Here is a 12,053-nt window from a genome sequence, read left to right as displayed (position 1 = left end):
GGGCCAGCAGAATACTGCAAACGCAGGGTGCCTTATTTCCCCCCTCGCGCTGCCCCACTACTCCATATTCAATGAGGCGGCCAATGGAAGGCGAGGACGGTGCAGAAGGGGCGGGGCCTCCGTGGACCCCACCTCGGGAGCGGCCGCCAGAGGGGTCAGCACTGAGGCAGATAGCGGATCGCGGGGCGGGGCGGGGCGGGCGGCGCGGAGGGGGCGGGCCCAAAAGTTTCCTGCCCAACTTTCGCTGCCTCCTTCCTCCGCCCGCGCGCGCTGCGGCCGCAGTCGGGGGGAGGCGGCGGCGGCGGCGGCGGCTGCGGGCAGCGCGCTGGGCGCAAGGCACTGGGCGATCGCCGTCGGGGCTCGGGCGGTGGGCAGTGGGCGCAGGCTCCCCGGTGCCCGCCCCTCCGCTGCGGAGGGGGGGGGCGCAAGCGGGCGGCCGGGGAGGGGCCGGCACCGCCGCCGCAAAATGAGCCTGCTGTCGGCCATCGACACGAGCGCCGCTTCGGTGTACCAGCCCGCCCAGCTGCTCAACTGGGTCTACCTGTCGCTGCAGGACACGCACCAGGCGAGTGCCTTCGATGCCTTCCGGCCGGAGCCGCCCGCCGGCGCCGCGCCCCCTGAGCTGGCCTTCGGGAAGGGCCGCCCGGAGCAGCTGGGCTCGCCCCTGCACTCCAGCTATCTCAACAGCTTCTTCCAGCTGCAGCGCGGAGAGGTGGGTGCCCCCGCGCGCCCCCGCCCTCCGTCGACCGCGCGGGGCCTTTTCCTATCCGCCCCGCTCTTCCTGGCCTGGCCCGGCCCGGCTCCGTATTGCCCGGCCCTGCTTGGCTTGGCTTCGCTCAGCTCTGCCAAACTCGCCGCCCGATGTCCCCGGGGCGCCGGGAGCGCGTCACCTCCCGGCTGAGCCCGGCTCGGAGCAGCTCAGGCGCGGGCGGGGCCCTCTTGCCCCCTCTCCCAGCCTGGAGCGCCCTGCTCAAAGGGGCCCGGGGGCAGTCCCGGCTGGGCGGGGGGCTCCGGATTCTCTCCAGACAGCCGGGGCGCGGCCAGGGCGGAGAGCCCCTTCCAAGTGTCCTTCCCACGCCCAACCCCACCCCCCTCTTGGCCACCGCTTGCTGGGACCGGGAGTGCAGATTCTGCTCAGAGCTCCTCGGCAGGGGCCTAAAATCTTGTCCTCCGCCGACCTCGGTGGTGGCCGACCCAAGGGACACCCTGGAGAGCAGGGCTTTTCCTGCTGTTCTTACGCAGGGACCCCCAGATACATCCTCCGGCTGCTTGCCCTCCCCCAGCCACATAGGAAGTGGTTTTTGAGGGCTTGACCCCACAGACTGCGCTGTCCCCCGCCCTCCCAGCCTGGAAGGAAATGAAAGGGAAATCCTCTCGAGCTCTTGGAGGGGGGCTAGCCAGGGGGAGAGGTTTCAGCTGCCCAGTGCCTTCTCCAGAAACCTGGGACGGCTGCTTTGCAAAGTCTGCCTGTTGGGGGGATTCAGTTACAAAGTGGAAGGGGCAGGGCATCTTCCCCAGCCAGATAAATACACAGATTGCCAGGACCTCCGAGCCTCTTTTCAGGGGTCATTTCCAGAGCTTTCCTAGATACCCCTCCTCTGTCTCTTCAGCTGGGTTCCTCCTCCTCCCCCAGTCCCATTTACTCATACCTCTTTTGGGAATTGCAGATACCCTTCTGTGGCCTTCACTCATCCTTCTTCTGGAAGCTCTCCCTGCAAAAGTGCAGGGGGGAAGGGGTGGAGGAGAGGACACACTTGAGGGTTCCTTTTCCTTCTAGACCCGAGCACAGCAGTTAGTTTTAGGAGAGGCAGGGTTCTGAATGGGTCGGGGAGAAGGGCCTGTGTATGCGTGAGTGTGCTGGGGACAGGAGGGGGAAAGCAGAGGGTCTCCCTTTTTGGTCCCATAATGTGTTCAACTCTGCCAGTACCGACTAGGGAGGACATGGGCATATAAAACGCTGGCCTAAGGCCCAGAGGTGGGCCAATACCAGGCGAGCTGAGACGAGGATTGGTTGGCCTGTGTTGGGCCAGTTGGGCATAGTCGCGGGAGATGAGTCTGAAAAGCCAGCCCTTGGTGCCAGGCAAAAGCATTTGTATACCAGGGCTCTTTGTAAACTATAGAGCACGCTCTCCACGGGAAGAATCATTCTTGGCTGGGAATCTGTCTTTCTCATAAGAGACCTTGTCATCTCTTCGGGGAACTGGCTTCGGTGACCGGTGACTTTGGGGTGCAGTTTGTGGATGTTTCTTCAGTGCCTGGGTCTTTTTAGGTGTTATTTTGCCAGACATTTGTTGAGTGATGTGTGGGCCCTTTAGGAATCAGGAACAGGCCAGTGGGGGCCCCAGATTAGAAGACAGATGAGATGATACAATTTGAAAGGTAGGTGATTTCATGGGGGTGCTGTGGAAATCCCAAGGGAGAAGGGTGATCATGACCCACATGACCATGACCTCTCGCCTCTCACAGGTCAAGTGGGGGTCCCCAATCGGCCTTGAGAGGCCTCCCTCTGTTCCTACCATTGGCGGCTTTCTTCCCCAAATGTGGGTCACTGCTGAGAGGCCTGGGAGTTTGGGGGCCATCCAGAGTCTCTTGCAGGAGTAGGGCATTTCTCTTGGAAATGTCTGACATCCAGGATCCCAGCTGGATCTCAGTGAAACCCATCTCCAGTCACTTCACTACTACTCACCTCGGGTTCCCCGTGAAGCGGTATATTCCTTCTCTGGGACAAGTGTAAAAGCAGCTGGTAAAAGTTATGCAGAACAATGGTGGAAAAGAGTCTCTTATGACCTGACTTTGGGGGAACCCTCTGTCTTTCTTGGTCTGGGCCTCGGTTTACCCATCCATTGAATTTAGTCTCTGCTGTCCCTTGGGGTGGTCTCCGTGGGATTTGAGAGAGACGCAAAGAGGTTAGAGGGGCTTCTCCTACACTCACAGGCCAGTGGCTTCCTTGGAGGGGCTGGAGGTCTGTGCCTGCTGACTTCCGGAAGGCTTTCTTGGCTTCAGACTCACTCATTCTCACCCCTCACCCGCTTCGCCTCCTAAACCCTGTTGGATCCCCAGCTGTGCTCCTGGGCTTTCCTGTGTCCAGGGCTTAGCCAGTGACCTAATATGGCTCCAGAATAGCAACTGGCAGAGAAGGCATGAAAAAATACCCCCCACCTGAATGCCACCAAGGGGCTGGTTGGAGAAGAAGCAAATCATGGGCAGGCCAGAGGGGACTCTATGAAGGGACCCAGGGACTCAGGAGCATCGCCATTCTGTGCAAGGCCTGGCAGGCCTGGTGGCAGTGCCTGCGGATGTGACTTGCATGCTGACCGCTGACCACGGCCTGTCTGCACCAGTCCCTGTGCCAAGAGCCCACCCCCTCCTGCACCACCCCCAGGCTGCTCCCACCACAATAGCAAAACACCATGAATGCAGCTGGGATTTGGGCGGGGGGGTTGAGGACATGGGGGCACAGAAGCCCATTGTGCCCCTGGAACCTCAGCTCTGGAAGCTGAAGATAAGCCAAGGGTTCTGAGTGGAACAGTGGCCCTGGGAGCAGAGAGAGATGGCAGAGTTCATGTACAAGTCCAGGAGCGGGCACCAGGAGGTGACCTGGGCGCTGGTGGGGGCTCTTCAGCTTCTCAGCTTGTGGTAAGGATGCCAGGCCAAAGCAGGCACAGGCACTTTGGGGCAGTTTTTTAAAAAGGCCTCGGTCTAGAGTCTGGGCCCTGTGCACTTTGGTTCCAACCCCTGATCTGTAGCAACAACTATATGTCTTTGGAGGGAGACTCCTGAGGCTCCTGGCTGAGCCCCTCCTCTCTTACCCGAGGAAGGAGAGGAAGGAGGGCTGTTCGTAGAGGGAATGGGGGTTGGGTGGCGTGGGGAGATCTTCCCTGCCAAGTTTAGCCTGGAATTTAAATTCACAGCAGTGTGGGGGCTGTGGGACTCCACCTCCAGAAATGGGGAGGTACCCCTCCTTGCTGAGCATTAGCTCTTGGGCCCCTCAGAGGGATGTCCAGAACCCCTCCTGGGTAGTCCCTGTACCCCCTCAAGAGGAGATCTAGCTGTCCCCCTCCAGGTCAGAATCCTAGAGTGGCCATTATCTTTCCCTCTTCCTCCAGGGAGAGATAGATGTGGCCCTACAGTCAAACGATGGTTTGTGGAGGCCGGGGGCAGGGCTTTAGGGTCAAATACGTTTGGAAAGCAGAGCGGCCTGTCCTTCCCTTGGAGACGCACAGTGTCTCCCAGCACCATGAAGGTGCTGAGAAAGCCCCGTGGTGTGAAACTTGTTCACTTTCCTTCAACCCAACAGTTCCATCACTATTTGACCAGAGAATGCTTTCGGCCTAGAACCTTTGATAGCGTTTTTCTGAACACCTCCCGGCCCAGGGACTGCTCTGTTGAAGGACATCTCTTCCAACCCTTAGGAGGTTTTGGCTGTTAACCCACGCCCTCCTCCTACCCCCACCTCGGGGCCCGGCACTAACTTCTGCGGCACCAGAGACCCCCCCCCCCCCCCGCCCCCTTCACTGCCCTGGTCTGTCCACTGGAGGTTGGAGATCAGCAGTAATGCTATCACAAGACTCTGTGGACAGGGCTACAGCCCTTCTGCAGACAGGGCTGGCTGTTAGGCCCTCAGAGGAGCACCTAAGGTGTCCTGCTTTAAAGAGCCCCCAGGTCTTGACAGTCTTCTGAAGGTTTTGTGTGTCACCTGTGCTGCCCTGGCAAAGCCACATATCTGTGTGAGGATGGAGTTTGTCTCAGTGGGGCTGAGAGTGGGCTTCTGGGGCTGCTCTTGGTTCCTAGCAACATTTGTGGCCTTTGTGTGCGTGTGGTGAGGGGAGGGGGCAGCGCCAAGTCCTGGGAGGAGCTCTGACTCAGGCAAGGAGGACCGTCATCCGAGGGCCTGTAGGCTGAGGTGGCCTGGCCCTCCCTCCATCAAATTGAGTTGACTAGGCAGGCCTGGACTCAGAGGGGAGGCCACACCTTGTGGACCTTCTGAGTCAGGTGGGAGGGAGGAAAGCAGGCAGGATTAGTAATTTGTAATTAGCAGAGGCAGAGGGCCAGGCCCTGTCAGCACCGAAAGGGGGGCCTCGAGGGGAAGATGGTCCCGAGAAGCCATCCCTTACTCTTGGGGAGTGCTTTTTTTCTTGGCATCTCTTTTCTCATAGCTCCCATTTTACAGGAGAGAAAACAGGCCTGGAGAGTCACCCAGCATGTCAGTGGCAGAGCTGTGTCTGGAACTCTTCCATGCTCCAGCTACAATTGTCCCTTGTGGCTCATCCTGCTGGCTGTCACCTCGATCATTCTCTGGGCCCCAGTGCAGGGCGGCCAGTCTCCAGAGGTGTTCTGTCAAGCCGCAGGGCCTCTGATATTTTGTCCCTGATCCCGAACCTTTTGAGCAGTGGTAGGCATTGGTCACGGGTACCAGGTTTCCTGCTGTGTCCCTGCTCCAGCCGCTCCCCAGAAACCGAGCACGGGACTCCCTGAAGCCATGACGGAAGTCCAAGGGAGCCCTGGCTTGTGAGAGTCAGATGATGGACACGGAGTATTTGGCAACACTTTTGTCTCATATCATAGCCTGTGTGCAGTGTCCCCCTTGTCCAGGTGGGGAAAAGGCTCTCCAACAGGAGGATGATACCATCAGGGGATCAGTGACAGCACCAGGGCCCCAGCTCAGGTCTCAGGAGGCTTGATCTGCGCTGTGTATATGTGGGCGTGGGTGTGGTGGTGTATAATCTTTTATTCTGTCCTCCTCTGGCCATGCCGGGAAGCTTAGTGCAGTCGCTAAGCTTTGCCCTGGGTCTTGCCTGCCCTCAACACCTTGGCAGATTCCAACTTCTTTCTGGTGCACGTGGCTGCCCCTTCTCCGAGACGCTTTCCCCAGCTGCCACGGGCGCACACCTCCCTCTGGCTTCTGTGGCCCATGGCAGACACGCTGTGCGTGCTTCCGGGGAGGCGTGTCATGACCATTGCTATTGCTGAGGGACCTACTCTGTACTTGCGTGTGTCTGGACAGCTACGTCGTCAGCACGCTTCTCAAACCTGTAAGTCCTAGCAGCCGATGCTCAGGCAGTGCCTGGGACTTACTAGGTGCTCGGTCACTGAGTGGATGGGTGGATGGATGATTTGCATTGCACTTACTCCCCCTCTCTTCCCTCTCTAGACCTGTGATGATGTGTGTCCCCGTACCTCATCTCCTGTTCCACCTTACAGGGGAAATGTTTATGGATTTTGCTTGATTACTTGGAAAGAGCTGACTTGGGAGATAGTAAAGCCCTGTCGCTAGAGGTGTCCGAGCAGAAACTTAGGTGTGCTCATGGTTCTTTGCCTTCTGTGGTTGTGGATCTCTTCGAGAATCGGAGACAGCACGAGCTCTTCTCCGAGGCGTGAGTGCCCAGAGCACAGGCATGCGGGCACACACAGACACGCGCCCTTGCGTGTGATTTCAAGGAGATCATGGCACCCACGTGCTGACAATAGATCTCAGATCAAGGCTCCCTTCTATAGAGGCTGCAAGCCTTGGTGGTACTCCCAGACTGGCTAAATATTAGGGTGCCTTTCAGTCCTTAGGTTGTCAAATTCATGCTTTCTGTGCTCATTCCACAAATGCGTTCTAGAAGTGAGAGACAGCTGGTCCCCAGTGCTTTCTGGCTGCACAGAGTGCATATGGCTGCAGAATGGGAGCACCTCTCAGGTGAGCGGTGACCTGGGCGGGAGCAGGAGGGACCGGATGGGGAGAGAGGGTCTTCCTGGGTCCTTTCAGCGGAGCCCTGCTGCCACTGTGCTCCTCCCTCTCCAGGTCCTTTCCCCGTTTCTCTCTCCCCACTCGCCCTGCCAAAAAGAGCATGGACTGTTTCCTTAAGTGAGACTCTTTCACTGAGCTCTGGCTGTGGACAGGGATTGTGTTTTGCACGCGTGGGTGAATGGGCCTCCGGGAGGCTGTGGCGCCCTGGGGGTTTCTGGGTGAGGGGCTGCTGCCTCTGGCATGGCTAGGCTTGCCACCTTCTTGGCCCACAGGTCAGCTTCGGACCTTGGAAACAGGAGCAGGTCTGGGCTCTCACCATACCCGAGAAATCTTTAGTCAACATGTGAATTCACTCTCCCATTGGCCAAGTCCCCATCCTATCAACAGGTTGTCTCCTCTCCCTGTTCGTGTGGAACTCTGGGGGCGAGAGCCCCAGACAGACCCTGGGGGAGAAGAAGTGTGGATCCCCTTGGAGAAGGGGCGGAGTCACTTGTGAAATGAGTGGTTTCTTGTGTTAAAGACAGGGGTATGAATGTGTACGTGTATACGCGTGTTTTCATGCACGTATCTGTGTGTATGGAAGCAGGGGATAGGGGTGGCTTTTGGGGATAAGAAAGCAGTTGTCTAGCTGTTGAAAGAACCCCCACAGAGCTGGGGATTAGGATCAGAGAGTCCCCCCACTTCAGGGCCATCTCTGGCCTGGGAGGGGCAGGACTTCCTCGGATGTTCCCCTTCTCATTGCCTCGCCCTTGCCCATCGCTGCATTGTTTTCTGTGGGCATGGTTCCATCTCTCCTGGCTGTTTCTCCTCTCTTCTCTGCACTGGTTTCCTCTCCTTCTAGGCTGCCTTTGGAAGCTTCTATGCACTTGCCCTGACTCCTGTTTGCCCCCCTCCTGCTAGGCCCTCTTACTGTCCTGGGGGCTGGGAGTGGGGAGTCAGCCCTGGAAATCCTTGCCTCCACCCCCGCAGAACCCCCAGCCTGAGGACCTAGACCCCTCACGTAGCCCAGAAAAGCTGGTGTCTCATCTTGCCAGGGCCAAGAGGCTTGACAGTACGATGTCACAGGCCCAAGGAGAGTGGTCCACACCTGTTCTTTTCCTCTGGCTCTCCTTAACATAGGAGAAGTTAAGCCTTGGAGGCCATGTGGGAGCCGAAATATAACAGGCCAACTGATGTGGGTGTGAATCTCCCCTTAGCCACATGGTGGCTGTTTTACCGTGAGCAAGTTACGCAGCCTCTCTGAGCCTCAGTGTCCAGCTCCGTAAAACGGAGCCAAAAATGCCCATCCAAATGGTGTTCTTGCAGGTATAAGAAAACCAAGAAAGGGAAAGGATCCAGCCGAGTGTACGAAACAAGCAGGATCAGAATAGATTTTAGCATCTTCCCCTCTGTTTTTCTGCAACAGCCATGCCAGAGCCTTGGGGAAGTTCTAGCAATGGGCAGAAGCTGGATGCTCTATCGCCCAGATATGCTGTGAAAACCCCACCTTGCCTGCTGGCTGCTGGGAGGAGGGGGGAGAGAAAGGTGGTCTCTTCCTCCAGGATGGTGATCTGGGCCCAGAGGCTTCCACTCAGCACAGTAGTGGGGCTTCCCTCAACCAGTGCCCTGAGCAGCTTAATCTGGGGTGAGAGTGCCTTTCACTTTGTTCATGGCAACTCGGAGACCCCAACCTATACCTCTAAGGTGTTAGGACATTCATTACCTCGTCTGTCAAGTGGGGCCCCCTGGCCCTTCAGCGCCTGTGATTATCTGCACCCAGGACAGTTGTAGGTATGAGCAGCGGCAGGAACAGTCTGGAATCTGGGGTGATGGGACGTTGCAGAATCTTTGCCTTTGGATATGCCCAGCCTCATGGGGAAGCGAAGAGACTTACTGCATGAAGAGATTAGAGAAGGACCTCAGAGCTCCTTCAGCCAAGGGCAGCTGAGTCATGGGGTGATCCCTACCAGGCCTAGTCCTGACGGACAGGGCTATGGCCGGGAGGTCCAGGAGGCCCTCGGAGGAGGCAGGGCGTCTCTCAGGAGCACCTCAGTCTGTGCTTTCCACACTGTCCCGTGGAGCCCAAGGCCTGAGTAGGAGGAGGGGCTGGGTTCAGGGCCACACCATTAAAGTTATAACCAGATTGGGAGCCAGGTCCTGGAGGAGGTTTGGATGGACACAGAGAGGGCATCCCGGGGGTGGGGATAGTAAGTGCAGAACTAGAGGGGGGACAGCGGATGCCCCGTGGGACACTGGGGCTGTTTGAGAGTTAGGGGCTGACTGACGAGGGGCTGCTCCTGCCGGGCCTTGCCCTCCAGCTACAGGCAGCAGAACTCGGAACAGGTGGGCCCACGGCGACTGAGTGCCGTCTGTGTGCGGGCTCCGGGGGTGTCTTTCAGTAGCTGGTGTCTGGACCTTAAGGAAGTAGGACTCCATGTTGCATTTTACAGACGGGAAGCCCAAGAGGCCAGGCCTTGCTCCGCAGCCGGAGGAGAGGGGACACCGCGTGTCCTGGCCTCTGCTCCATCCAGTCGCCATAGGCTGTGGAAGAGGCAACTCGCCTTTCACCTCCACGGCCCCAGCTCCTTGGGTCTTTGGAGAGGAAACAGGTTGCAGCCTCACCCGCCCTTTCAGCCAGCCGGCGAGCAGGACTCCTGGCCCTCAGGCCTGGCTGTGTGCCCTCGCCTGTGCCCCTGGGCCTCTCTGGGCCTCAGTTTCTCCATCTGGAACACGAGAGTGGCCGAGTCAGCTGCCTGCTCTGTCCTGTCAGCTCTAAGGTGGTGTCATCTTGAACCGGGGCTGGGGGAAGGGAGCTGGAGCAGCCAGGAGGGCCAGGCCAGGGCACACTAGGGGTGATAGAGGCTGTGAGGAGCTCTGACCTCGCTTCTCTGACCTGGAGCTGCCGGTGCGACACAAGCTGTGAGCGCCTGAGCTGGTGGGTGGGGGCGTCAAGCTGCCAGGGACGGGACAGGCTGCTCAGAGGCCTCTGGCTGCCCAGGGACACCCGCGGGGTCACCCGTGGGCAGGACGGTGTGGCCACAAACGGGGGAGAGGCTGTTCAGGGTGTAATTAATGTACTTTCTGGCACCCACCAAACTTCCCCTTCCTCTGGACAGTCTGCTACCAAAACAGTCCCGATTCCTGTGGACTGGCTTAAATCTTCTCCAGAGGGGGGTGGCAGGGGGAGGGGAGAAAGAAAGAAAAGAAAGAATGGGGGGGGGGAACGAAGAGGGTTGTTATTTGTGAAATTGCGTTTCCCAGCCATGAGGATGAGTCACACCATTTGGAGCTTGGAGTTTCTTGTTTGGATGAACTTTTCTCTGGGAGGCTGTGGTGATGCTGTTTTCCCTCAGGCCAGTTCGGGTGGGGAGAGGCCTCGAGTCAAGCTAAGGAGAGACCTCGGTGGTTGGAAAGTCCAGGTGCTCCCAAGGCCAGGTAGGGCTGGGCCGTCTGTACCGAACTGCCTGGGGGAGCTTATAAAAAGCAGATTTGGGCTGGGGGGAGGGGGAGCCGGGAGTTAGTGTTTACTGGGGAGAGGGTTTCAGTTTGGGATGGTGAAAAAGTACTCGAGTTGATGGTGGTGATTTTGCCCAATAATGGGAATGTATTTGGTGCCACTGGACTGCATACTTAAAAAATAATAAAAACAGGGACGCCTGGGTGGCCCAGTCGGTGAAGCGTCCGGCTTCGGCTCGGGTCATGATCTCATGTGGGTTCATGGGTTCAAGCCCCTCGTCGGGCTCTGTGCTGACAGCTCAGAGCCTGGAGCTCTGGATCGGATTCTGTCACTCTCTCTCTGCCCCTCCCCCCCCCCCCAAAATAAGTGAACATTAAAAAATTTAAAAAAATAATAATTAAAACGGTTGGCTTTCTGTAATGTAGATCTTAACCACAATAAAATGATGTAGATTCCAGGCCCTTGGTCCCAGGTGACTGCCTTGGTAGGTCCGAGGTGGGACCCAGTACTCCGTATTTGTTAAAAGTTTCTCGAGTCGTGCATCACAAGTTTGGACATACTCATCTAATCTGTAAAATGGGGACAGTGACTCATGGGATTGTGCTGAGCACCAGCTATCTTAATACGTGTAAAGTTTCCAGTACCTGGGACATTGTAAGCGCTCAGTAGATGTGACTGGTGTCATCTAATCCCCTTGCTACTGGACCCCTCCCCGCACCCCTTAAGATTGCTCAGAATTGGCTCGCGCACCTCCAGGGATGGTGGGGGTGGGGGGCTCTGCCTCTCAGGATGAACCACTCTGTCTTGGCTCATCTGAGAGCTGGAGAACCACCCTCACACTGAATGCAAGTTTGCGTGGTATCATCCACCGGTCCTGGGTAGCACTGGAGCAGAGGTGGTCATCAGGAGCCTTTGAGGTCCGTGCTCAGGCACCGTAGGCTGACGGCGTGTTTAGTCGCGCTGCCCTGGATGTGGTGTCTGTGTCTTTTTTCCCCCAGGCTCCAGCGTAAACCTACACGAGAGGGAACAGAGGCCCAGAGAGGGAAAGGGCTGGCCCCAGTCCACATAGCAGGGTGTCCGGGGAGCCAAGAAGAGTGGTGGCCCCCAGATGGCCAGGGCTGTGTCCTCGGGGGGGGGGTGCCAGACCCCCAGAGACAGACCCAGTAGGGGGGCTGAGGTAAACGCGTGTGAGGAGTGACGTCTGTCCTGGTTGGGGGGAGGGGTGCCTGATCCCCTGGGGCCTGCGTTCAGCTCATCTCCTTCCCTGCCCACACTGAGGCAACACAGAAAGGACTGTCCCCACTCTGGGCCCACATCTGCCCCGTCTTTGTAAGGGAGCCTGAGGCAACTTCCTCTCAGGGGCTCTCTTCCCCTGGCAGCCTGGGGACTTCTAGGAACAAGGCTGTCTTCCTATTAGATCCAAGGCTCCCCGAGGTCTGTAGTTCATTCCTGGAGCTCCTGATACCTGAGCTGGGGTCAGGGGATGCCCAAGCCCCATGCCCAGGTTTGTCATTGACCCTCCCGGGGAAGCTGCCTCCTTCCAGCCTCAGCCTTGCCTCGGGAAGGGGGTACCGTGGCTGTTCCCTGCCAGCCTCACCACAGGCCCTACCTTTGCTAAATTCCAGTGTGCCTGGCTGCCTGGAGCCCGTGACTCCTATAAATAGAGGCTGTATACACCAGGAGGGGGCCTGGGCCGTGTCTGCTTTGAAGCCAGGCAAGACATCTGGTTCCTGTCAGCTGGAGGTGGGAGAAGTGGGCCACTTCCTCCTGGGCTCCCAGAGGGCGGGCCTGAGCCGGACCGAGGGCTCCCCGGACGCAGTCTGCACAAGGGCCTCGTGCCACAGGAGACCAGGCAGAGCGCTGAACCTCAGTCTTGTCTTCTGT

General features: G+C 58.1%; 1 protein-coding gene across 1 annotated transcript in view; it reads left to right on the top strand.

The window, feature by feature from the left end:
* Positions 1 to 272: 272 nt before the first annotated feature.
* The window catches only part of ZCCHC24 (zinc finger CCHC-type containing 24), a 63,434-nt gene continuing 51,653 nt past the window's right edge, over positions 273 to 12,053 (top strand). Inside the window, exon 1 of the mRNA XM_027062412.2 lies at positions 273 to 712. Within this exon, the coding sequence (XP_026918213.1) occupies positions 467 to 712 (246 nt within the window). The 5' untranslated portion in view covers positions 273 to 466. The remainder of the gene's footprint in view (positions 713 to 12,053) is intronic.

This window comes from Acinonyx jubatus, chromosome D2 (assembly GCF_027475565.1).
Source record: "Acinonyx jubatus isolate Ajub_Pintada_27869175 chromosome D2, VMU_Ajub_asm_v1.0, whole genome shotgun sequence".
NCBI classification, from domain to species: Eukaryota; Metazoa; Chordata; class Mammalia; order Carnivora; family Felidae; genus Acinonyx; species Acinonyx jubatus.
The sequence above is the reverse complement of the archived record's forward strand: the minus strand, read 5'-3'. Positions and strand labels throughout refer to the sequence as shown.